We start from the raw sequence: 27,440 nt of genomic DNA on the forward strand, positions 1-27,440 counted from the left end.
TGGAGGAACAACTGCTGCTATTACTAGTAAGTGGAGATCTGCATATGCTGTACAGAGAGATGATAGGAAAATAATGGCAGAGGAGGAGAAGTAATGGAGTGACAGACCTCTGGACTGAAAAAGAAAAGGGAAACATTAGTTTAGTGCTTTTTAATGTAGAAGTTGAATTTTTGGAGTGTGCAATGCAGAAGGAGAATGGTTTTACTATGGATTAGCATCTGCTTGAATGTGGGAATGAAGGTTGATGGAAGTTGTAGTGCTGATTGATGGATACTGGAGTGAAGAAGTTACAGACTGTAAATTTTGGGCCTGTTTTAAGTCTTTTCTTCAGCTCATTTGATGAATCCATAAAGATATCTGACTCAGCACCATCTCTGCTCATCTGACACGTTTTCCTGCACATGATGTAATGTTAGGTTGTCCTTTGTTGTGGTGGTGAGATACAAGTGATAAAATTAAATATTCAGGCTGTAGGTAGGGTATGTATAATTTGCCTGAGAGACAAGCATTTTCAACAAGAAGAGTAATTGGGAGAGCTGAAAGGCAGGTCACCTTTCAATTCCATCTGCTTTGCTTTTGCTCTTTTTTTACTCCCTGGAGTTATGAATAATTTTGTTCTTGGCTGACTTGCGTACCTGTAGTGCTCACAAGGAATTAAAAATAAAGTTACAGATGTGTGAGAAATCTGAGGATGCCCTTTTTTTTTGATATTATGTGAGTGCAAATATATTGTTACATGTTATGCATTGTGCATTTTAGCTTTACCCTGTGTGATGGGTGTGTTCTTTCTTTTCGTTTTTAGCTAAAGGTGACACGTTCTGATAGCAACCAGCTGACAGCTGAAGAGAGGCAGAATCTTGTCACAATCACTGCACAACAGTCAGACCTGCTTTTTCACCACTCTTCACTTTCTCACCTTGAGAATGAGGCAACAGAGGAGAGAAATCTGACTGTCCATGTCCTGAATTACACAGTCCCAGAAAACGGAATAATTGATATTGAATTTCCAATCCTGTCTGATACAAAAACTCTGAGAGTTCAGGTATTGCTTTGTAATATGTTGCTTTGGAGCAGCGGCATGCCAAATTGAGCAGGCTGTGATCAATGATATGCTGTTCCTGCCATCTGCAACAGCTGTTATGTCACCTACTGTTATTTTCCTTATCTCATATTCATGTTAGAGCTGGAACGAATGTGATGGATCCTGTCTAAATGTGATCTAATAATTGCACCAAGATAGCACGGAAAAAAACAAAACAGATACCCAAAGCAAGCAGTGAAGTGGTCCTGGTACTGCCATCAAGGCTACCATGCTCTTGTAAACAGTACCATATATGTAAACATTACACAGATTTTGCTGTTTTCTTAAGAGCTTTGTTTTGCATTGTCTCTCAGGCAGAGTTCCTCAGCAGTAGGACCGACATAGGTGTTTATGATGTGTTCAGCTCCCCCAGCCAGACGTATCTCCAGGTTAAAACAAAGAGCCAGGATATAAAGGTACAGTCTGAGACAAAACTTGCCAAGATAAGAACCGTGCAAGTTGCTCATCATGTTTCCATACTCATATGAATCGTATGCTTTTTCTAGGCTGGGAAGCCTTTTGAGCTGAGCATTGCAAGCAACAAGCCAGTGAGAGAGTTCCACTATCTGGTAAGTTACTGGTTTTACATATGGGGACAATCCAAGATGACTTTTACCAACTTGAGAAATACTCCAGTGAGTGGAATGTGATTGAATGTTAGAGAGATTCATCATTTTTTATTGTGCTTTGTGAAAGACATGGCCCAAAAACTTCCTTTCCACTAGGATGGTCCTTTTTGAAAGAGAGCTCCATTTCACTGCCTAGCAGAAATGCCCGTGGCACTGTAAGGAGGTGCTCTCTGGGAGAAGTGTGTCTCTGATTTGCGTGTTGGGTTGCTGATGTGTGAGACACATCTCTGCTTGCCGATGTGTGAGACAAGGCGCAACTGTGAGAGCAATACTGTCTCTGACTGTGCAGAGCACCCGTGGTGGGAGAAGGGGCAGGGATGACCCAAGAGCAGCCCAAGCTGGGGCTTGTCAGCAGGTGGAAGCAGGGGACTGGCAGAGCCTGTACAGGTTCAGGACTCTCAGGGCTGAGCCTGCAGGCACAGGGTGAGGAGAAGACCTGCCTGCTGAGGAGACAGATGGTCCAGTGGACAGGGTGGCATTGTTAACAAGGGAACTTTGTAGGAAGCATTTTAAAATAAATGGCTTGGGTAATGGCTTGTGTAATGGCTCAGCTGCTGTACTGTATCTTACAGCATCTGGATTGAAGGGTTTGTTATGTATACCATCATCAGTCTCCCATCCTGTCCTTAATACGTGCCTGTCTTGTGCACAGTCTACACCACAATGATCATAACTACAATTCTTTTTCTTTCAGAGACTTTAATAGTAAACTGAATAAGGAAAACCTTAGGACAATATAAAATGTGGGCATTCATGTGTATTTTCTAAACCAGAAACACTCTCTAGAAGATTTTAAAAAAATCAGGTCCATGCAGTCGAAGGCAGGGAACTGCCCTTCATGGCTCTGTCTTCATTAGTAAGTGGTATGGGCCAATAGGAACAGATTTAGAGTGAAAAAGTTGATGCTGTGGGCCTGAACTCCAGGTATTTCGAGGTACCTTCTGACTAGCTCAAATCTGGTCTGGTAAAATGAATGCCTGTTTTTAATTGGAACACATTAGTGGGCTCCAGTTCACACTCTCCATGGTGCAAACCGAAGTGTGGTAAGTAAGGGTGTTTGGGAGATTTGCCTTTAAAATTGTATTCCTGATCCAAACTCAAATGCTGTTATAGATGACCTGCATGACCCAGCCATATTACTGTTGCATTTTTATGTTCTCATAGCATATGTTGTGCTGTGCACTCATCATTGTAGTTCTTTATTTGTCCATAGTGATACAGGAATTAAAGCATGGAAAAAAGTCTATTTCTAATATTTCAATATTACATTACCTGCCTGTTCCATACCCAGTCTCATAGAACTGGTCAACCACTCAGTAAAAAAAAAAAAAAATCACAGCTACATGTCTCTTCTTTTAACAGCTGTTTGTAGAAGGAATTGCAGAGCTTAAGACATATTGAGATACCAACAGACTGGATGTTTCATTTTTCCCTTTCAGGTGTTATCTAAGGAACAAATTATAGCTTTTGGCACAAAGGCTGCAACAACATTCACTTTAACAGCAGAAAATTCCTGGGCTCCTTTGGCATGTATAGTTGTATTCTATGTTGATGAGCTTGGAGTGGTTGTAAATGATGCTCTCACTGTCCCTATTCAGCCTGTTTTGGATGACAAGGTAACTATATTGAACTTGAGTCTGAGACCATGTGTTTGTGTGTTTGTTGCATGGTAAACAGTATTTTAGATCATAGGATTGTAAATGTAAAAAATTCCTCATTGAGGATCTAGTCTGAGGTTCGTGTAAGTCCTTGGAAAGACTTTTGATGATACCAGTGCAGTTAGGGTCCAGCTATGGCATATCTGAAAGAAATTTCTACTAGCCCTATGTTTTCCACATAAACAGATGCACAGCATCTCCTTCTGTTTTTAATAGTTTGGTCAATTACTGAGCCAAAGATTGCTCTGGCCAATGTAGTGGAAAGGTACTCATAAGTGCTCTAAGTGGACCTGTAAACATTTATGAAGACCTTGTTCTAGCCAGGCAGTGGTCACATTGTATGTGGTGTGTCATCAGTGAACGTGACCAGTGTTTGTGTTTCATGTGACCGTGCATACTTTAACTCAAAAAAGCTTGAAGAGGAGTGGGAAAATAACTACTGCAGCAATGAATTGATTTTTCTAGCTTACTTACCAGGATGAGATTTGGTCCTTTGTGCAAATAAAAGCCTCACTGTGAGTTTTTTACAGGTGAGACCACACAAAGGCTCTCAATGGGTTCAAATTCTTCCTCCCCTATGGAAACTTTAACACTTATAACCAGACATCAGTAGGGAGGCTGTTTGTCTTACTCCTGCATGAAAAATGTCTCCATTCGCTTCACGATTTATCCAAACTCAGGATATGAGCGTTGTTATCACAGGATAAGGAAGTGGAGAGGCAGGATGGTGAGAGAGCTGCAGGCACACGTTTGTTGATTATGGTTATTATGTACCCGTGTCTGAAGAATCCAAATAAATAGAAAACAAATAAGGTAATTTAGTTGAAACTTGGGAGTTTTACGGGTAGATATAGGAAGATATTTCTAATGAGGAAGGCATAACAGTTTGGTTCAGCCTTCTGGAAACAAATTGAAATTTTTCACTGATTGTGTGTCCACAAATAAGATTGCATTATATTTTGTAGCAATGACGTAAGGCCTGATCTTGAAAATACCAGTTTGATTAAATGTAGTTTATGGATGAAAAACACGATCCTAGTGTATATACAGAGAGGATGAAAAATTGAGACAATAAATTATGAGAATTTAATATCAACCTTACTGTATTTGCTATATTTCACTGGATAGTGAAAAATTATAAGATAAGGAAAGAACTGATCTCAAAGGCTTCAAAATTTCAAGCTATTTCCATTTCGCTATTTCAGCGCTAGCCACTGAAATTAATTCAGTACTGTGGAAAGCTACTTTCTCTGTAATTTGTAGCCTTGCCAAGCATTTCATTTCTGTAAATGAGCTGGTAAAATCAAATATACAGAGCTGCAGTGCCACAGTGTACCCAGAAACAAACCATTTTTCTGTGTGAATCAGTCTGATGACCATTTACAGTGAAGCACATGGTGCTAATCGCATTTATGCTGGCAATAGTGTGTTTGCTGTTGCTCGGTGATTTTCCTACTGAATGCACTTGGAAGATACCATTACACAGATTTATTGGAGGAAGGGTATGATGGGGCTGTAGATTCAGATAAGTAAATACATGTATTTACAGGCAGGATCAGGATTTGGTTCCTTAAGCACAGACATCTAGTGTCCTCCAAGAGGCCACAGGATATTCAAGATGTCATCATGGGACGGGTGGATGTTTCAAAGGTCCTATGGGAGACCTTTTCCCTTTCTGGAAGGGGAGTTGAGGGTCAGACAGTGTGCTGTGGGACATCTCAAGTGGTTCCAGGTGCCTTCAGGTGACTGAGTCTCATCTCTGTATATGAGTTATGTGTCTAAACTCAGTTTATGGAGAATCACTTGCCCCAAAAGAGTGTGGTTTTAAGTTATTCTTCCTGGACTCCAATGCCTGCTCCAGAAGGGTAAGTTATGTGTCCCGTCTGGCAGCACCACTGGACATGTCTTGGATGCCTTTGAACGTCTCAAATGGCACTAAGCGCCAGTGTTTATGTAACTGAATCCCACCTGCAGCCAGTATAGTCAGTGGAGCCTGTAGGACTGTTTTCTTCACCACCACTTGGATTTATGCTTCATGGTGAGCCAAATTGCTATCTAGTCTCCGTTATTTCTTTTGACTCTGTGTGTGATGGGAGCTTAAACACTGAACTGAAACGTGGACAGCTAAATGTAGGTAACTAAAGTGTGGAGCTGAATTCCACCTCAAGACTTTGTAGTGGTGGTGTTTTGATGAGGGAAAAGAGTAAAATTGTTCATTTTAAACAGAAATTCTGCATTGTCATCTGATGCAGTGGAGATGGGATGCATTAGAAATACCTTACAGCATGTGATCCTTCCTCTCTTCAGTACCCCAGGGAAAGCATACTGATGCTGTAGTAACCTATTTCTTTCCTTCTTCCTTACCCATGCACCTGTTACATATATCCCTTTTCTGTATTGATCTCACTGTGGAACACTTAGTTGTGATCTTTGAGGGCTGAATTTTTTCCCAAAATAATCTTTCCCTAAATATGTTACATGTTATGTTGTGTGTTGATAAACAGCGAATGTGTTTCTTTTACTGCCCTCAGCTGTAGAAACTGGCGTATCCTTGTGGCTCAAGAGATTGCTGCTTGTATACTAAGAACTGGTTGAAATGGCAGTGGATCCTGATGCTAACTTCCCACCAGTCCAAGGAACTGATGAGCTAGGAGAGCAAGAGAGCAAAATGAATGCCGTAGTATTTTCCCAAAGGTCCTAGGAAAAGCAAATCCAGGATCTTAATTATAGCCAATTAAGCTAAGAAAATGCTTCCTTGGGGTTGTTAGTGGCTGTAAATATCACTGTATAACTTAAACCAGTGCTGCTTTTTACTTTTTTCTAGATTAAAATCTCTTGGAGCAAAGATAAGGTGAAGCCATCTGAGAAAGTCTCCCTTAAAATCAGTACAACAGAACCAGGATCAGTAATTGGACTTGCAGTTGTTGATAAAAGTACAAAGCTTCTAGGAGAAAGTAGTGACATAACAGAAGATTCTGTAAGTAAATGGGAAAAAAGTTTTTCATTATTGTGTGTATGAAACATGTATGTTTATGGAAATGTTTCAGTTTATATGCTGAATGAGTAATGTTCTTTGGGCAGGATTTTTAGTCCTTAATTATGCAAATATTTTTTACTTCTGCAAGTAGTTTATCAACATGAGTGGAGAAGACTGTAAGGCTTACAAGGTAATAGGCCCAGCATTTATAATTCCAATTAATACTGTATTGTTCTTCCATTTGATGAACTACTCAGTTAACACTTGGCAGTTTCTTCTTTCAGGAAAAACAAAAAAGTCAGAAAAACTCCCTAATGATTTGTGCTTTGTGCTCTTTAAAATTAGTAATATAAAATAAAGAATTTTGGTTTTTGAAGAGCAGAATAAATTACTCATCTTTTTGAATTCCCTTTACTTGCAGAAGCTGTAGTGCATCAACAATTTGAAAGAGCTGACAATATCCATCATTCCTAAAGCACTCAAATAACATAGCCTAAGTGCCATAGAATATCAGTGGGCTGTAGGCTCCTATTTTAGGCCTCTATAGTCTTGGTCACTCTTCCATTAATCATGAAATCATTGCAGCCTAATCCCCCTCATCCTTCGATTCTTTTCTCTTTGACATGAGAGCTGAGAGAGCTGTTGCTTGAGGTACAGCTCTATGAATCAGCATCTACAACAATAAAAGTTCTGAAAAATGTGAGTTTGCGTTCACTCTTTGGATGATTTTGTTTTTCTTGTCTTAGGTCTTCCATGAGCTCAATTTATACAGCACAGTGCAGTATTTCCCCCTGGTCAGAGGTTCTTTTGGTGTCTTTCAGGTACTTTTTTTTTTTTTTTTTTTTAATTCTAAGCTGTTTTTTTTACTGCTTAGTGATTTGCACATCACTTTCTAGAAGAAAATGCCCTTTTTAAAGTTTGGGACTGTAGACAATGTACTGTTTTGATGGCTTATATGGGTTTTGAATTGTGAAATTTATCAATATGTAAATACTCTGAATGCAAAGAAATAAGTTTATACTTTCATAAATACGGATTGCTTTATGCTTGATATTGTCTTCCCTTTGAAAAGTTTTCAGTCATTAAGACAATATTCAGATTCAGATGATGTCAGTGTTGTTGGTTCCTGTATATTAGTTGTTTTAGTTATATGATTGCTTTATTATGATGACTTTATTTTCTTAAAAAGAAAGGAAAGAAAAAGAAAATAGGTAACACTGTTGATGTCCTGAATGTCCTGTATTGAGATATACTGTATAAATTTTATCCAGAAATGCAGCCTTTGGGTATCAACTGATGCAATTCTTGAGGAGGATAAGGAACATTTTCTTTGTAAGTAATAAAAATAGATGTAGCTAAATCTAATTTACTGAGTGGGGAAGGAGGTCCATGGGTTAGGGCCCCTCTTAGGTCTTCTTACTGGACTGCATACAGGCTGCATCCAGCCTTGCAAACCATTAACATTTCCAAGGTTCAAGACATACAAAATGCATATGACTAGTATTTTAAAAACTTCTTTTTTGCTGCTGTTGTGAGCAACACTACCCCTTAAAGGCCTAAGGGTGAATGGAGTTTTTATTTGCAGTTCCAGTTGATATATGTTGCAATGGTTTGCCATGTGTAACCATATTACACCAGTTCCATAAACACTCAAGAGAGGCCATGTAGAAATTTAATTTTGAGTGAAACTTTTTTTATTCTTATAAAAAACAAGCAAGAAAAAAAAAGAGTTCCTAATGTCACTGAGTAGTGTTACCATATGTAACTAAGCTATAGATTATACTCCAAACACTGTATTTGACTTTTCTTAACTGTATTAATTTGATTTTTCTTAAACCTAGATATTTGTAGGTAGGACAATGTTTTTTATTTTGTAGATGGTGGAATGATACCCATAGAAGATGGTTTCGGTGATGATATGCCGGTATCTAAAAATGGACCTCCTGATTTCAGCAATCTCTATGTGAGGACACATTTTCCAGAGACTTGGCTTTGGATCGACACTAAAACTGGGTATAAGATTAGAAGCGAATGGAAACTAATTTACAATTGCTGTTGTTATTTTGTAGGTTTTAGTAGCATTCTGCACTGGTGCTGAAGAACACTGCTTAAAAATGTAGTATTACTTATATTCTACTACCACCTAGAGGCCACAAGTGAGATGGGAGACCCACCAAATGAGGCGTTGTACAACTGCACAAAATAGGACAATGCCTGACTGAAGGCCTTGTAGTTTCAATAGAAACTAGATAAAAATCCTGGAGACAAAAGAAACTCTCTTCCTTTTACAGATGGGGAGATAACAGATAGGGAGACCCAGTCTTTTTCTCTACAGTGCCTAAGAAGATGGTGATTACCCCCAGAAAGGGAAATCTGTTCCTCTCTGCACCTAATTCAATAAGCAGTTCAAACTGTCAGCTGATGGTGAAATCTGACCTGTGTCGTGAAGCACAAATCTTGTATTCTTTCACAGCTGAGAAGTTTGGGAAGCAACCGTCATCTGGGATTGTTTTAAAGGATCTGTAAAAGTTGATTACGTGTAATGTAATTCAATGTAATTACCATCAATTCATGTAATTTAAAGTAATTTAAATCTTTTTTTAATAATTTTGATGCCATCACAAGTATTTCTAAATTATTAGGAAGAGAAAAACAGATAATCAGTAGCTTTTCCTGCCAAGAGTTTGGACTTAAGTTTTGATGCATTTTAAACATTCGTATCCACTTACTGATGTCTGTAAATCAATGCTTTTGAAAGTCTGCTCTCCCCTTCTGCCATCAGATCTGACAGAGGCACCACAATGGAAGTCATTGTACCTGATACCATCACATCCTGGGTAGCCAGTGCTTTTGTGATGTCTGAAAACAGTGGACTTGGAGTGACGACTGCTCCAGTGGAGGTACCATGGCAGTTCTCCTTTAAACACTGCTAACACTGTAGGTTATTACTGGAAGCTGTATTTTAGTTCTAACAGCAGCCGTCTCCTTATACTAATAAAGTGATTGAGAGGCCATGTGTATTCAAACTGTAAAGAAAACATCATCACTGAAGACATATATGATACTATATCTGCCTCCCCTTCCTGCTCATATAAATATCTCAGACATTACACAGGTACTTGGGTGCCTATTTCTGTTGGAGCAGTTGTTTTGTTAGAGCACTTTCAGGATGGGCCCACTTCAGAATCTTCGTATGTAGAAAGGGGGGAATGACTGCCTGAGGACAGAGTGTTTCCATGTTTTCTTGGCTCTGCCAAGAGGGCTTTCCATGAGTTGATAGTGCACGCAGGGAGGTTTGCACAGACTAGCTGGGAAGAGGTAGCTAGGATGGGAGAGGCACGTTGTCTGCTGGAAAGATCATGCTGCTGTGCTGCTCCACTAACAATTACCCCAGGAGGGAGGACAGGAGAATTGCTTAAAGACTAAATTCTGGCCTCGCTTTCATTTATGTGTCAAAACCAGCCTTGGACTAAACATAGGAGCTTCTTTTTGGGTGACTTAGCTTCAGGAGCAGAGTGGACGCTGAGAGCCAGCGGCAGGATGAGATGCTTCTTGCTGCCAAGTTCCCATCTCCTGATGCTCTTTTTGTGCTTCCAAGTGTTCGAGGAGTTTAGCAATTTAAGCTAAATTCAGCACTCCTCAGGTTAGATCTCTAACCTGAGACTCCCAAGGTGCGAGTGCAGTTGTCCTAGGCTCACTCTCTATTCATGGAAACAGCTACTTAGAGAGAGTTATTTAGCCTGTTTAAAATAGGAGTTACTTTTTGAAGTCTCATTTAGCCAGTATTTTATACATGTTGAATAATCCTCTGAAGGAAATTATCTCCTTCCATTCATTATGTAAAGATCCTAGAGAAACTATGTTCCTAACTGAGACAAGTCCACTTAAGTGCCTAAGGTTAGAGAGGTTGAAACTGTGCAGTACTGGGTCATAGATTTCCAACTTGATGCCAGGACTAGTGCAAGCATAGCTTGGAGACAGCCATGTACCCATTTAAGTTCTCATGCCCTCAAATTCTTGGGGAGGGGCAACTTTTGGGATCCAAACTGAGATCTAGGTCCAGATTTCATAGTTGGCTGCTACACCAGACACAGAACATGTGCTTTGAACATCCTGATCATAACTCCACCACAGAATTTGGAGCCCGATCTGGATTTTGCAGCTAAGGCTCCTTTGAGACTGGAATCATGATTCTTGTTTCTTTCACTCAGCTTGGCAGAGATGGGACAGAACGAGGAATAGTTTTCTGATTCAAACTGTATGAAAAGATATACTTAGCTCTCATCCTCAAATTTGAGAAGGCTGCAAGTAGGACAGATGTTGAGATTATTATTTAACTATAATCACCCATGTGCACTGTTCAGTACTTCACCCTCATTGGGATGTTTAGATTGTGCTTAGAGTTCCATATGGCTGAAACATGTTAATCAGTACCATACAGAGAGGCAAATAAAAGAAATGCATGGAAACTGTAATGGGGAAATAAATAAGTTACATCTGCATCCTTAATGTCATTTACTGCTTTGCATCTTGTTTTTATTTGACTTCTATTACACAGAGTGTCGATAATTTTACCCTATTGTATTTTATTGTAATATACCGCAATTATTCCTGAGTGTAAAACTTTAGTATTGCAAGAGTTTTAGAGAAAAGCAAACAAAAAAAAGACAAAGAAAATGGGTATATAGGGAAAACCTCGACTAAGAACTAACCAAAAATTCTCCATCAGAACTTCTCTGATGTCTAATATTTAAATAAGTTTTTTACACTGAAAGCTTTAGCAAACAACTTTTCAAAGTTTAAAAAAGAAAACGTTGGAATATTTGCTAGCTGGAAAGAAAGCTGAGGGGTTTTTGGATCTGAAACTCAAAACACTTGGAAGAATTTTTTTAATGAAAACCAGATTAAAACCATTTTTAGTTGACATTTCAATAATAAAGGATATCATGCTTCAGCCATTCTTATTGTACAGATGTTCATAAACAGTGAAATTTTGATCCCATTCAGCTTGATGAGAGCTTACCACTGACTTCTTAGAGCCAAGACTTCATCCAAAAACCTCTGTTCACAGATAAAAGTAACTGCTTGCTGGTATATTTCTGCAGTTTTTCTTTTAATTAAGAAAAGATGTATTTTTAGAAATATAACTAAAGAAGTTATGCCAAGATTAATCTTACAAAATAACACATCATTCTAAGGTGTTGGTGAATTACAGAATTTGGGAGAGTTAGTTATTTTGTATTCCACCATGCATTTCTGTATTGACATGGAGATAGGGCAACTGACAGATTCTTAATCATCCATTACTTGTGCACTCAAAACAGTTCACAATTACCTTAATGAGATCTCAGGACAGATCACAACTTCCAAACTTGCCAGATGATAGACTCTTAGTCCCAGTTCAGGTGCCTCTGTTGGAACTTGCCCTGTCAAAGCTGTCAGCAGCTCTCATCTGAATGGCGCTGCTGAGTTCCCACAAAGGTGGTAATGACCAGAAGCATCTTTGGCTTCTGCTTCAGCCCTGCAGTAATACATTTTGTTAACTATAGAGTACAAGCAAACATACTCTGTCATCTGAATTTAAAAGTGATCAGAAGACAAGTGGTATAGCCATTCTCTTGCTAGTATCTGATGACAGGGGTTCACTGCTGATTTTGTTTTGCAGCTAGAAGCTTTTCAACCTTTCTTCATTTTCCTGAACCTTCCATACTCTGTCATCAGAGGAGAGCAGTTCATTTTGGAAGTGAACATCTTTAATTATTTGAAAGAAGAAGCTGAGGTAAAATAACAGTCTCTTTGTACTTGAATGTTACTAGACACTGCAGGGTTTTCATCACCAGTGGAGACCATGTCTTTCTCTTGTGAGAACGTTAATACTTTCTTCAGTGGGCAGACCATAAAGCAATTTCTCTATACACAAAAAAGGTGGCAGCTTATGAAAGCAGTTTTTAAAAATTAATACTTTGTATTGCAAATGTTACTGTATTTACAGGTTACTGTGATCCTTGATATGAATGATGCTTTTGAAATTGTTCTAACATCCAATGAAATAAATGCTACAGAAAATCAACAGTCTATATCTGTACCAAGTGAAGATGGGAAAACTGTTCAATTCCCAATCAAGCCAAAACAGCTGGGAGAGATTCCCGTCAAAGTGACAGCAATATCATCTGCTGCTTCTGATGCTATCATCCAGAAAGTTTTAGTAAAGGTAAACAGTCTGCAGCTTGGCTTGTTTCTGAAATAAATTGTTCCCTAAAATAGACAACAGAGTGCAGCAAAAAGGCAAACCAATTTACTTGTCTGCCTCTTGCTCTGTAAGGTTGGTTTTGGGTCAGGTGGCTTTAAGTAGAAAACACTTATTTTAAAATAATTTCTCCTTTAAAATTCTTCACATCCCCTTCCAAGAATGAACACATAGATCTGTTCTACAACAGATAGTATGTCAAATGCTTCTGAAAGCAAGGTGAAACCTATTTGCACATCAGTGAACCCCTGGTGCTACAGCTAGCTTAATAATCTGTGGAGAGTGGACCAAATAACTGTGTTATGTATAAGTGCAATCAATTTTGCCATACACCTGGCTTTAGTTCAAAGCCTATTTTATACAAACATTTCTGTATTTTGCTAGTGGTGGAAAATTAGCCCCCAGACTTTCTGATAAACCAGAAACTGGTAAGACTTGCCTAACTTTGGACATCTAAGTCTGATTCATGTTAGGCTCCATTTCAGTGGAAGGTGGTAGACATTTGTACATCTCATCCTAAAATAAATGCTTAAGATCATAGAATCAGAGAATGGTTGAGGTTGGAAGGGAGTAGTCCAACCTTCCTGCTCAGGGCAGGATCAACTACAGCAGGATGCCCAGAACCATTACAGTCAGGTTATTCCAGTGTTTGAACACCCTCACAGTTAAAAAAGTATGTTTTTATGTTTAAAAGGAAATCCCTTTATTTCAACTTGTGTGCATTGCCTCCCATTCTGCTATTGGGCGCCACTGAGAAGAGCCTAGCTCCATCTTCTTTACACCCTCCCTTCAGGTATTTATACACATTCATGAGGTCCCCCTGAGCCTTCTCTTCTCCAGGCTGAATAGGGCCAGCTTTCTCAGCCTCTCCTTAGACTGCTTAAAACCACTGTCCCGCAGGGTTGTGAGCTGTTTTCAGGTGGAGCCACTTACTGCCCTTTCTGTTGAAGTTCAGTTGTTGTGCAGAAGAGAATAAAAGCCTGTTAGACTAAGGTGTAGGCTGAGGAAAGAAACTAATTTATTTTCTCTGCTTCAAGGACAATTTTTGTCAAGGGATTTTGCATGCATGACGAAACAAAACCTTTATGGTCATGTACCTAACTTCAGTTTAAGTCCTCCTTGTATGACAGGCTGTAGGATTGCAGACAGCACAAAAGGTACCACCTCCAGCCTTGGCATGTGCTTGGCCATGGAGCTCCGTGCTTGGCATGGAGCTCACTGAAATCAGAGATGCTCTCATTGACTTTCCGTGTGTATTTTTGTAGTTGACACGTGGTATCGAGAAGCAAATAGTGGATGTAGGTCTTTATAAGAAAAACATTTCTGTGTCAGTTTGGATGGGCCAATACCTCAGGTTCTTGATGTATTAGCAAGCAGCACAAAATACCTGATAGTGTTTTAGATCCCTCAGTACAGTAAGCACACAACTCCTGTCCTAAAAGCAACAAATTGTTGGACATTACAATAATCCTGTCTTTATTTTGATAGGCTGAAGGATTGGAACAGACATATTCTCAGACAGTCCTTTTGGATTTGACTGGGAATAAACCACAAGCAGTGTCAAAAACTTTGGATTTCACTTTTCCTTCTGATGTTGTAAGTGGCAGTGAGAGAGTGCAGGTCACTGCTGTTGGTAAGACTATCTTATTCTGTTTCCATCTTTATTATTTACTGGTCAGCTATATTTTTATTTTAAATATTTTTTTGCCTGCTGGGCTTTTGTTGAACTTGGTATCTAAGATATATGTGTCCATAATCCAGCTGCTGGCATCTTCTGCACTGCAGGCATAGGTGGTTTTTGAAGAACAGAGCAGTTGCCAGTAGTAACTAGAAGTGGTAAACTCTGTCAAGTAGGGCAGGGAGGCTGATGTGTAATAACCTGAGCTACCCTAGCAGGATTTGCCAGAGCTTCTCTCAGAGCCTCTGCTGAAGGACCCTCACAAGATTTTGCCCAGTATGGCTGTTGCCTTATAGGTTTTTAGGGAAGTGCATTAATTTTTATTTAATTGCTATATTAACAGGTTGAATCATTAATTCAGAATAATTTACCATCATGCATTAGACTAAGCATAGGAAGACCTTATGGATGGAGTGTGTTATTACTTTAATTCCTTTAATTTATGATATTATGGTATTGACTATCCATTTTCAGAGTTAGAGAGAGAGTCGGATTTTAATAAGGAAGGTCCTGCAAAGTTTGCTAGTATCTTGTTTTAATTCTACTTGTATGCAGAATAAAAACTAAAACCCGACTGATTATTGTTTCTTGTGACACCTAGGCTTTGATAACTGTGGGTGAGAGAAGACATACAGGAAGTTTCAAATATGTACCATTACTGAAATATTTTCCTGGATTAAATATCTTTTTTTTCTTTTTTTTTTTTTTTTAATGGTGGCTGTTTGAAATTACTCTGTAGTCGGAAAGGTCTGTGGGGGGATGGGTCAGTGGGCACAAAGTTGATCAGAAGATGAAGTATCTTTTCTGCCTGGTTAGTGGTGTTTAGTACAAACGTTCCTAATGTATCATATTTTCTCCCAGTTTAGGTGATACCACCCTTTATGTGTGAGGTATGCATTTATTTTCAATAAGCTTTAATTTATTTTCATTAAATTTTATCTTTCAGGTGATTTACTTGGGCCTTCTATCAACGGTTTGTCATCATTGATTAAGATGCCTTATGGCTGCGGTGAACAGAATATGATCAATTTTGCTCCAAATGTTTATGTTTTGCAATACCTGACTAAAACCAGGCAGCTGAGAGAGGATATTAAATCAAAAGCTGTATCATTTATGAGAAAAGGTCTGTATGCTTAAAGGAAAGATGTTAGATGTTTAAGAACTCTTACTAGTGAAAAGATAACCTGTGACTCTGCATTTGGTATTTGAAGTACTGCTCTGTCGGTGTCATGAGAACTGGAAGAAAAGTTCATCTTCTCTTTCTTTTCCTCTTTCTTCTGGGCTGGCAGAATTAAAGAGCAAATTATTTTGTTTACAAGGGCAAGTTTGCTCAGAAAAAACATGTTGTTTTTATATAGTTACTTTTTTTCAGATGAAAAATGCATTTTAGAAGGTAATTCATATGGATTTCCTAGGTGGTTGTTATTTCTCCTTTGATAAAACTGTGTGTGAGCAAACATTTCTGACTTCTGCTTGAGGCATGGAGGTTGAAAATTAGTCAGTGAACAGAGTGAACCATATTCATGCCACATATGTATCTGTCTTCAGTGACACCATCCCCATCCTGCCATGTCCTTGTAGAGCTCAAGGAGTGGTGTTTGCTCTAGTGGCTGGCTTTCACCCACCCAAGTTTTAGACTTGGTCAGAAATGAACTCTGTGCTGGAAGTCAAAAGCTGGAAAATTTTAGTTGGAAATTGTTGTATATTTTAATTGGGAAATACTCCAGGGCATCACAAAGTGTGGAGAACATAGTTGCACTATGCTGCTCTGTGCCTTTTTGGATCAGACAGTGTCTAACTGCGATGTACCATGCTCACCACATGTCAGTTTGCATGCTGAGAGCCTGGTTCATAGAGAGGAATGAGACCATCCTCATGTGAGCTACACCCCTACTAAGGCACCATGATGACATTTTCAAATTTTGTTTACTCTCTATAAGTCTTGATTTTTTTTTTTTTTGGTGTTTGATTTTTTTTTTAAGTTGTTGACATTTCCCTTGGAAAAGACACAGCTCAAAATAAATTTTCCTTTCGTCAAGAACCCAGTTTTCTGTCAAAAGCAGTTAAATGATTTTTTTAAACCCTTCCTACTACATGGTTTAGTTGAAAAGTAAGGCAAGGGGGAAGAAATATGTTATGTAAACAGCTACTCTGAAGTTTGTTAGCAATCTACCACTCTTTGAAGCCTGAGTTTTGCTACCATAATTTTCTGAAGTTTTCCAGTAGCAGATTTATTAAAGTTATTTCAAAGCAAGTGAAAATTACAGGATTAAATGTCACTTATATACAAAGCATTGTGTTACTTAACTTGTTCCTGGGGCTTTGAATTTAGGTACATGTTTTTAACACTGTAGTAGCCAAAACAGTAAGTATGCTGAAATATTTGTAACATTAAGATTGAAAAGAACCACAATCTAAAAAATATTCTGGTTTTTTTGCTTTATTTTAACAATTTATTTCAGTTGTTGCACTGATTTTTTAAAAATATAATCTTAGTTGAAATTTATCTTTAGTTTGAGACATAACTTTTATAAGCTCAGTTTTTGAAAGGATTGTCATGAAGTTTAATTTAAAACAGACTTTTTCACATGTCAGAATTCACTAAATATTTGAAAAAGTGACCTCATAACCTGAAGTAAATATAATTAATTTTAAGGCTAAATGCTTGTGAGAAGAAGAGATCCTATAGCTAGCAGAGACTGCTATATGATCTTTCTTTAGCAGTTTTTATTTACCTAGAACAAAGGCAAAGCAAAAGAAAAGTTGCCTTTTAAAAAAAATTCCTTCATTTGTGGGAATGACAGATCCCATCTTGAAATCACTTCTTCAGAAATAAAAATAATCCTGGTTGGTCTGAAAACTTTGGTGCTAGACCCAAAGCAAGCAATGAGTTTGAGCAGTATTTCCAAGCTGTTTGAAATGTGAGACCCTTTAGTCTTTCACATATTTCTGAAGTCCTTTCCATCCTGATGCACTCTTCTTTCAGCCTTGCTCAGCGAGCCTCCTACATCTCTTGGGTTCCAGCCAGTCCTCTGGGAGTACTAGTGTACATCTTCATAATAGGATCCTTCTTTTCCTTGCCTTTCCACTTGTATGTGTTGACATTTGAAGTATCATTTTTTGTGTCTGATTGAGTGTCCATTGGAACGAACACGGTGGTTCACAGCCCCCAGATCTCCTGTTCCAGCATTTCTGCAGGCTTCCCCGTGTTAGATACGCTCGTGTTTGGAGACTTTTGCGTGACTGCAACGGGGCTGGCGTTGAGAAGAAAGCAAGCAGACTATAGGAAATAGCTGAGTGATCGCTCCGTCCTCCCTCTGGTTCTGCTCATCTTTCTGATCCCTCCCAATCTTATCAAATTCTGACATAAATTTATCCCTGTGTAACGGCTGCTCAGCAGTCTTTGTTAAGCAGGCTGTTGGTCTTAGTTTAGTGCTTTTACACTACCAGCGGGATGGTAATTATAATCCTTATTGCTGTATATTGCTTGTGCTGCAAAGAAGCAGAAGACCTCAGTTTTCAGGCCTTGCAGTCAGATACTTTTGAAGAGGAAGCAATCTATTTGTATATATACATATATTCATGTTCCTCATAGCACATTATTTTGAGGCTTGAACTTTGACAGTGACTTTTACTTTCCTTGGTGAGAAATGCCACTCATTCCTTCTTTTTTCCTCCCACTCAAGAGTGCTTGACTCCTCAAGACCATTAACTGAGATGCAGATTTGTCTGTATGGGAAAGATTAACCAGATTTAATCATGTAATTAACCACTGTTGTTTTGCTGAATACATTATAAAACCCCTATAGTTAAGTGGAAATTGTAATTTCAAACTCTTCTAAAGAGGCAGAAACTAAACCTGATGCTACTGGGTTAAGAGTTTATATTAGAAGGTGCACTGGTATACTGTAGCAGTTCAGATTCACATCTTTATATCTCTTCTATTATACAGAGACCCTGACTAGGATTTAATCTTACATTGTAACTTGGATTGAGGGACCAGGCCATTTGCTCCTCAGTAATTAAGGCTGTGGTTCAGTCACCACGTATCTATATTCAGGATAGTATGTAAGTGGGTGATTAATCCTTTATCAGTGAAAGCATGGAACATTTTGCAGGGTGTTGTGGTTTAACCCCAGCTGGCAACTAAGCACCACACAGCTGCTCGCTCACTCCCCCCTGGTGGGATGAAGGAGAGAATTGGAAGAGTAAAAGTCAGAAAACTCGTGGGTTGAGATAAAGACAGTTTAATAGGGAAAGCAAAAGCCGCACAAGCAAAGCAAAACAAGGAATTCATTCACTGCTTCCCACTGGCAGGCAGGTGTTCAGCCATCTCCAGGAAAGCAGGGCTCCATCATGCGTAACGGTTACTTGAGAAGACAAACACCATCTCTCCGAACATCCCTCCTTCCTTCTTCTTCCCCCGGCTTTATACACTAAGCATGACGTCATCTGGTATGGAACATCCCTTTGGTGAGTTGGGGTCAGCTTTCCCAGCTGTGTCCCCTCCCAACTTCTTGTGCACCCCCAGCCTACTCGCTGGTGGGGTGGGGTGAGAAGCAGAAAAGGCCTTGACTGTGTGTAAGCACTGCTCAGCAGTAACTAAAACATCTCTGTGTTATCAACACTGTTTTCAGCACAAGTCCAAAAACATAGCCCCATACTAGCTACTATGAAGAAAATTAACTCTATCCCAGCCAAAACCAGCACACAGGGGAATGGTTGTAGCTGGGTGGACATCATGGGACGTATTTGTAAATTCATTCATTTGTGATGGTTGCCTGAGGGTTTTCCTTCTGCCTGGCTGATTCAGTATTGTGTCTGTATCTGTCAGGTGTTAGACTAATGAATATAGTTTCTTAATTATAATAGCCAAAATAGTAAAGCCAAGGAAAAAGACAAGGTGGAGGGAAAAAAGAAAAGATGTCTTGTGAAATGCTATAAATAGATACAATTATTGTACTGGATACACAAATGGCAAGCAAAATGTAAGGGAAGGAGGGCTTTAGATATCAGAAACTACAGTGAGTAGCATATCATAGGAAGCTCTTCATTTCTAACATTAACGAACATTGGTTCTGCACTGAAGTCAGCTCTTAAGTAAGGATGCTGCTGGTGGTCGTGAGCAGCTAGTGAGCCCTTGGGGCCCTTTTATTGTAGATGTTCAGCAGTCAGGAGAAAGCTGCACTTGTTCTGGATACTGAAAAATCTTAAGATACATTTTAAATGAATCTTTCTCAGGATTTCAGGATCTTCAGGTCTTCTGAAAATTTTCATTTGTTTCAGAACCGCCTCTTCCAGCACGCTTTTTCTGATAGCTAGTCCTTTGATTTGGCAAAAGCAAGCTGCTGAAAGGGACAGTTTTTCAGCAGCATTTGTAGCTTTGCTGTACTCTTGCCCTTCCAGTTGGAAAATACTTCATTTTTGCTTGTCCTTCCTTCTGCTGGAAAGATAGAGCGTTTCTGTAGGTGCACAACTCCAGCTCCCCAAAGCGACAAAGCACTGAACTATAGCTGCTACTCTGCTCTGCGCTTGCTGCTGTGCTCCTGGAGCCGAGTTAAGTGTGAGCGTGTCTCTCTGCACCGTGGTGTCGTGTTTGGGTGGCAGATGAGCGGGAGCAGGAGCTTCTGCTTCTGCTTTTGTAGATGGATCCTTTGTGTTATTGCTGCCTGCTTTCTCATCTTCTGCGCGGTTTTGTGTGGTCCTACATATTGAGAGATTTTTTTATGAAATACGAGCTCAAGTTCTGCCCTTCTCAGCCCTAGAAAGTGCCTCGCTTCACATCAGCAGACAGTTTGTGCTGGAACCCGCATGAGAGGAAAGTGTTCAATACCTGTCTCTGCTTTTCCACTTCAGGCTACCAGAGAGAGCTGCTTTTCCAGAGGGATGATGGCTCTTTTAGTGCTTTTGGAAATGAAGATCCCTCTGGGAGCACATGGTAAGTAGTTCTGCCAGATTCACTGTGGAATTTGAGTATTTTAGATATTTTTCCTGTGACTAAAAATTTTTTGTGAAGCTGGTAAAAATTTCCAGCTGTATTAGCCTTCTGCCTGGTTTTCATTAGGTGTTTAGGCCAACTCTAAGGTCATTCTGCTGGATAACATGCTGTCAAAGCCATTATTAGGGCAAGGCTTTTTAATTTTGCAAAAGATGAATGATGAATTATTTCAGCCAGGGGAATAGCTTGGTCTGAAATTTTTTCTGTAGCTTTCCTCAAAGGAATGAAGAATAATAATTAAATGACTTATTCTTGCAGTTGACTGAAACCATTTAGGGCTATGTGATCATCATTGCTTCAAACAGATTTTCAGTTCTCTCCATAATGGAGGCAGTTCCTAGGCGGTGAACAGAGTTACTGGTGGTAAAAATTTGTCCTGCTTACCTCTCTTACACCTCCTTTTTTTGAGACTGTAAATACAGCTGAAAAAGCCTTTTCAGTGCTGAATTTCACCCTGACAAGCGTAGTGAGCACAGTAGTGGAAGCTAGACAGATAACAGAGACGAGTTCCAGCACTTTGTTCAGCTAATCCACGTTCAGTTAGTTTAAATATACTTACGTATATCAGTACATGCTGCTGACTTTAAATAGAACCATCTCAGTTACTATGCCACTGATTGAGTCACTCCTTCTGGAGTCAGTGATCATCTTTCATTGATGTCAGCAGGAGTTGCCTTAGACTCAGTATTGATGGATCGGAAAATGAAGATAATTTATCTATACTGGCAACTCTGGTACTTAAATAGTGCAGTGACAGGTTACATGAATGCACGTTTGGCAAAGAAGGAAGTCAAAGCAGAACTTGGGATTATTAATTAATAAAACAACAAAGGTTATTTCGATGATATAATTAGAGGGATAATAATGATAATTAACATCACACTCATAACTGCATTACTTTGTAAACTATGATTTTTGCCACTTTAGCCTAGCAGCAGAAGGCAGGAGGGCAACATTTGAATAAAGATAAACATGTGCTGGCAGACTTGGAGTCTATGCTCTGTATTTATTTTTGAAACATAACAGCTGCAAAAGGGATGATCTTTAGGAACAAGGACATAGCTTCAGTTTTTGGTGGATTAAGCTTAGTCTACTTGCTTGTCTGGGTGAGGCATGTATTTTCCTCTATGCGTGGGAGGTGTGTGTAGAACACCTTATGCATCACATTATTCTTACATCATCTTAAACAGAAGAAGCTGTAATATGTTGCTAATTTTGTCATATTTGATTAACCTTTTTTCCAAGGTTATCAGCTTTTGTATTAAGATGTTTCCTTCAAGCTCGTCCATTCATAGATATTGACCAAGATGTACTCATGGATACAGCTAAATGGATTGTCCGGCATCAGAAATTAAATGGAGAATTTCATGAGCCTGGGAAAGTGTTACACAGTGATCTTCAAGGAGGCACCAATAATCCAGTCACTCTCACAGCTTACATCATGTCATCCCTCCTAGGGTTCCCAGATAAACAGGTATTGGAATTCATAAATAGAATTCATAGTTACTGGAACACTTCATAAATTGTCATACTAGCTGGCAAACACTTGGTAGTTTAAGGAAGTAGAGGGACATCTGAATAGAGACAAAATTTAACCTGGTTTTGTTAAACTTCCCGGTACTTCAGCTTATCTACCTGAGAGAATACAAAGTTGTGCTGTTAGGCCCTTCAATTTTATGTGCCTCTGCAAAATCTAAAGGCAGTTGCTTTTACCAAGAATATTCTCGTGGCTTTAGTCGAAGAACTTGCAAAGAAATTTATGGGGGGAACTATCCTTAGAGATAAGGATTAAGTCATTCCAATTGATTTCACTGAGATTACTCACATTCATAAAAGACAGTGCCAGATCAAAAGCTTTGCCTTTGAGGTTCATACCTGTGACTCTGAAAGAGATCTTCAGTATTTCTTGGTTGTTGTTTGGTGATAGTAATGTTTCTACTTCTGTACAAATTTTTCTTTTAAATTATAATATTTCAATATTATTTTATTCACTGTACATTCTTGAATATGATCTTCATTTCCAGCATGTTTATGTCATCAAGAGTGCTACAAACTTTCTGGAAGATAAATTAGAAGAAGGCATTTCAGATAATTACACTTTGGCACTTGTGACATATGCATTGTCCTGCGCAAAAAGTACAAAAGCAAAGGAAGCACTGAATATACTGAACCAGAGGGCAGAACACCAAGGTATTGTACAGTTGTATAGATGGATTTTTGTCAAATTTAAAAATACCTATCATATATCTACAGCTGCATGTAGAGTTAGAGATGAAGAGAATCCTGCTTCTGAATTCAAATCTGGTTTGAGTATGATATAGAGAATAAGTTAAGAACTTCCAAGACAGCCTTAATGAAAAGTGTCCATAAATGAATGAAAATTCACAACAAAGCTAGGCATTTCAGTCTCAGTTACCATGTTCCTGATGGGAGTACCATGGTGCTGTTGAAGAATATTACTTGTCAGTTTTTCCATGTTATTATGTGCACTTGTAAGATCAGCCTGGTTAAAGAGGGATGGATGGGGTTAGCTATTCCAAAGTAGTTCAGATAGATCAGGAAGATGTGTGTGGGTATTTAGTGAAAATCAGTACCGGAATGAAGAGTTGAAGGGCTGGACTTTCTGTAAGACAATACAGAGCTGTGTTGCATTTTCTGTAGGGACCCATCATCTCATCATGTTTAACCTCTTCTGAGTTCAGCACGACTGAATTTTGTTCCCTGTTTTGGGGGAAGAACAGGCCATTATGGACTATAAGAAATGCAAGGTTTTGGTTCAAAATAGTAACTGTCCTCTTGAAAAATCCAAAAGAATTCATGCTCTAGCCTAGAAATGGAGTCTCTTGGGTGTTGCTCTGTGTTTACTGAGTTAGGCCTTTTGGACAGTCACTTTTGGGAAGGAAGGAAGTCATGTTTTTGGAAGGCTTCACTCAAGAATGAGCCTGGTGACCAGCTGTGCTGCCTGAGGTGCCTTCTGTAGTCCTGAAGAGAAAGGAGCACTCCAGCAACAAGGTGGCCTTTTCACAAGGGCTCCTTTATGTGAGCACTTGAGGCTGACGACAAATGGATCAGGGTAAAGTTCACTGAAATCAGTGGGAGTGACTATTTGGACTCCAGCTGTTTTTGTGTCATGGCTGAGGAAGTGCTAAAGTCAGTCCTTTATGGGACATACGCCTAAACATTAACACAATTTTAAAGAACCTTGCTAGATCCCATACGTAAGCGTTAATTAGGATGTTTCCCTTAAGTCTTTCCCAGAAGTCCAAAGACTTCAGTCTGTGGATCTGAGGTTATTATTGCTTCCTTTTGCAGGTGAATTTTGTTTCTGGATAACACCTGCTTCTGAAATTTCTGATTCATGGCAGCCACGGTCTATCGATATTGAACTTGCAGCGTATGCTCTGCTCTCACACTTTCATCAAGACAGATTAGCAGAGGGGATCCCTATTATGAAATGGTTAAGTCAGCAAAGAAATCACCTTGGGGGATTTTCATCTACTCAGGTAATATCTTGTCTCAAGGGGCTTTGTTTTACTTTCTAAATGAGCACTGTATATTTAAAGAAAAAGAAAAAGAAAAAAGGGACCATTTGTTTTTTACATAACAATTACTGAATTTTGTTTTGCTGTAACAGCCTTGGTTATGTGCAGGCTTGCATTCTTTGTGATATTGGCATCTTAAACCTGGACTACCAGTTTTAGTATTTTGGCAAGTAGAATAAAAAACAGAATTAGAGGGTCACCTTGATTATATACAATATTAATAACAAAAGATCTTAAATTAAGAAGAAGAATTGATGCCCATGGAAAAATAATTAATCAGATTTTCCAAGCAAGTGTGATAAATATCTGTGCTTACTTTCTTTCCAAGGAGAGAAACCTGTTTCTATTCTTCCCATATGTCGGTCCTCAAACTCCTGAAAGGTTATTAACTAAGATAAGAAAGGGGAGTAGGTTTTAGAGAAACAGCATAACCTAGTCCCTCTGTTGGCAGTTGGTCTTAATAATGTACTTTGTCCTCATTATTACATAGATTTTTGATGGGCCATGAAATTTGGAAGATCTACATTATCTCCAGGAGGTTTCCATGTTATTGAAACCACATCTTGTAAGCTGTGCTGGCATCTGGAAAATTTGTATAGTACTTTGGATTGCATTAATTTAAACTATCTTTTAAAATTAACTATAAATGCTGGTCACAGTAAAATGTCACATTTCATCATACTGCTTGGTACCAAACTGTACAGGCTATCCTTCTTTATTTTCAAATGTTTGTTGGTATTAATCTGAGAGAAATTAGTTCTACTAAATAAAATGCAAATTAAGAACCAGCCTGGTTCCCCTGAGGTTCTACTATTTTTCTAATGTACTAATTCTTGCTTATTATTTGAAGAGGCTGATTGAAGCACTAAATGAGTTGAAAAAGTTTTTCTCTGTTCTCCAGAAACCATTTTTACTTGAAAGTTTGAAAATCCAGCAGTGCACCGTTCACCCCGAGGGTGAAGTTGAGAAATGAATTTAATCCTTTTGTTCTTCCATAGTCTAAACTATTTTGATTTCAAAATTACTCCAATGTCTCTCTAGATGCCTTTTTTAATTTGTGGAAATGACCCCATACTTTTTGTTAACTTCTAAGATTACTTTAAAAAAAAATGCTTGGAGTGTTTCCTTCCATGAGTTTATTACATTAGAAATTTAATATATTGTTAAACAATAAGGAGGCAAGTAATCAGTTGCATGTGTGGTGTTTTGTAAGTGAGGTTATGATAACTCACTGCAATTTGTATACGTGGTATAGCTTACTATGAATTTGCAATCAGTATATTTTGATTTACAATGCTTTTAATGTTTGAACGTAAAATGTACATATATCATATACATAGGCAAACAATCCATACAAAAAATAGCATATATATGAATGTAGATTTAAATGGTAGGGAAGAGTAGCAAATTCTGCAAAGCCCGTGTTGCTGGGCAAGAGGGGCCTATGAGTCTGGGTTGAGACCGTATTCCCTAACTTTTCAGGTTTTGTATTAAACACAGCATTGTCATACTGAGCCGTGCACCTCGTGCTTCAGCTGTGAATGTTTCTGGGTGAAAAGCATTGGGTATGCCTTCTGCTTTAGAGCATGCCCAGGGGCATGTTTATCTTCTCTGTAGGTCGTTCTTTGCCCCCTTGTTTTTCACCTGTGTTTCTGAGAGTCATTTGAGCCTATGATGTGGAAGAGCTCTGAAGTCACCTTCAGCAATGGCAGATAACATTTCTAGACATCTTGAACTCTGTCTCAGTTTAGGGTGAGAAATGTAAATGTAAGAAATGTAATTGTAAGGACTTGGAAAAGGTGCTTCAAGGTATTCCTCGGTTTCCACAACTTAGGTAAGGGCAGGCATATTTCTGCTTTCAGATGTTTAAAATCAGATTCTCCAACAAAATCTTGTAGCTCTTTAAGTCTATGAGATAGATCAGGTATATAGACGTGATAGGTCGCTGTAGTTTCATTCACTTCAATGTGAAAGAAGTTTTGTAAGTTTGGGCTTCCAAGCCGTAGATCTTCATCAGAAACTGACATACGAGTAGTCTGAGTAAGGGCGGAGTCATTCAGATGCTTTGCCACTGCCTTCTGCAAAAGAGTAATCGAAGAGACTCTTTCAGGGTAAATATTGGCCTCCTACTGAAAAAGTCTGCCACTTACTCCAGACTATTAAATCTTCCTGTAGCCCATTAGTTACATCTATTCTATCACACCACATTAAGCACTGGAGTTGGGATCCCAGATGTAGTGCTTCAGCGTACCAGCAACTTTGGCACTGTTGCTATTCAGCTGATCTTTTGGGATTTTAATCAGTGAAGCAGGTCATCTCAGACAAGGACGTGGCATGGGAAGGAGAGTGGTTTCTAATAATTTAGAGTGAATGGGCAGCACATGCTGGTAGCTTAAGGTATGGCACAGTCACCATGTTGTAGTTAATGAGCTTCTGTTATGTTAGAATTTTGTTACTAGACATGATCTAAGAATGAATAAAGCACCTCTGTATGCTGAGCCTGCAAGGCCAATTCCTTCACTGTCGCTGTTTAAAAATAGGTGCAAAATGAACTAAACGAACAGCAAAAATCCCTGAGAAGCATTAGAGACATATAATTGATTACTGTATTTTTTTCCAGAAAATAGTGGCTGTTAAAATTCTCATTCACTAAACTGTGCTGGACCAGATGTTCAATAACTGCCTCTTGTGCTCAAAACCTGGAGAGCTAAGCCTGCAATCATTCACAAAGATAAACAAAAGAGAATTTTGGATACATATATGATACTGTGTTTACAAGCATATTCTGCAGTGGTTAAACAATTGCACAAAACCTTTTGATCAAATATAGAGTATAAAAACTGGGCTGAGCCTATTTGAAATTCTTGCTGGGGTTCTGATAAAAACTCATTTCAGGCTTTTTTTTAATAAACGTTAATAGTTTTTCAGACCTATAGCTTTTGCTTCGGTGATCAAGGTACCCTGAATAACTCTGGTGCAGTACTGGATATTTAATGCATAGTTACTAAATAAATCTAGAAAGTAGCAGTATCATGACTTTTCTCATTGGCTTTCTCTTCACTGTCTGCGTGGTGTGTGGTTCTGACTGTTGTGACTACCGGCGTGTCAGGTCTTCCTCATACCTTGCACAAGAGGAAAACTTCCTTAGCTGGCTCCCACCTCATTCTCCATTGCATGTCACAGTAGCTAACATGTTGTCCTGTGTTACCATTCCTCTTCTGTGCTGGGATCCTTCATGCCAGTGCAATCCCAATGGAGATGTGGAAGTGGCTGCTTGAGGACTCTGGCATAATCAACAAATGGGACAATGCAGGGACTGTGAGCTCCCCAAGGCATGGCCTATAGACAGGTAGTTCACAGCGCAGGCTGCTTCTGTTTAATACAGCAGGATTTGTTTCTCTTAACAGGACACGGTGGTGGCTCTGCAAGCCTTGAGTCTATTCGCAACTCTCACTACTGCAAGCAAAACAGAAATGGATGTAACAGTGACAGCACCTTCTTTGAAAATGCCAGAAACATTCTCAATTGATACTCAAAACCGTTTTCTGCTTCAGACCAAGGAGGTACAGTAGAAAGCGAGGAATACTTTTGTAAAGTCTGCTGACTGAAAGTACTTTGAAAATACTGTTT

At 38.9% G+C, this 27,440-nt stretch overlaps 1 protein-coding gene across 1 annotated transcript in view; it reads left to right on the plus strand.

Moving 5' to 3' along the window:
• CD109 (CD109 molecule) overlaps positions 1 to 27,440 on the plus strand; it is an 84,024-nt gene that overhangs the window by 36,526 nt on the left and 20,058 nt on the right. Inside the window, exons 11-28 of the mRNA XM_072855299.1 lie at positions 803 to 1,042; positions 1,396 to 1,497; positions 1,588 to 1,650; positions 3,150 to 3,326; positions 6,193 to 6,345; positions 7,092 to 7,166; positions 7,617 to 7,677; positions 8,223 to 8,358; positions 9,128 to 9,245; positions 12,011 to 12,124; positions 12,338 to 12,556; positions 14,081 to 14,225; positions 15,217 to 15,393; positions 20,127 to 20,208; positions 21,514 to 21,742; positions 22,293 to 22,458; positions 23,581 to 23,771; positions 27,218 to 27,373. Coding sequence (XP_072711400.1) covers positions 803 to 1,042; positions 1,396 to 1,497; positions 1,588 to 1,650; positions 3,150 to 3,326; positions 6,193 to 6,345; positions 7,092 to 7,166; positions 7,617 to 7,677; positions 8,223 to 8,358; positions 9,128 to 9,245; positions 12,011 to 12,124; positions 12,338 to 12,556; positions 14,081 to 14,225; positions 15,217 to 15,393; positions 20,127 to 20,208; positions 21,514 to 21,742; positions 22,293 to 22,458; positions 23,581 to 23,771; positions 27,218 to 27,373 — 2,604 coding nt within the window. The remainder of the gene's footprint in view (positions 1 to 802; positions 1,043 to 1,395; positions 1,498 to 1,587; positions 1,651 to 3,149; positions 3,327 to 6,192; positions 6,346 to 7,091; positions 7,167 to 7,616; positions 7,678 to 8,222; positions 8,359 to 9,127; positions 9,246 to 12,010; positions 12,125 to 12,337; positions 12,557 to 14,080; positions 14,226 to 15,216; positions 15,394 to 20,126; positions 20,209 to 21,513; positions 21,743 to 22,292; positions 22,459 to 23,580; positions 23,772 to 27,217; positions 27,374 to 27,440) is intronic.

This window comes from Ciconia boyciana, chromosome 3 (assembly GCF_034638445.1).
Source record: "Ciconia boyciana chromosome 3, ASM3463844v1, whole genome shotgun sequence".
NCBI lineage: Eukaryota > Metazoa > Chordata > Aves > Ciconiiformes > Ciconiidae > Ciconia > Ciconia boyciana.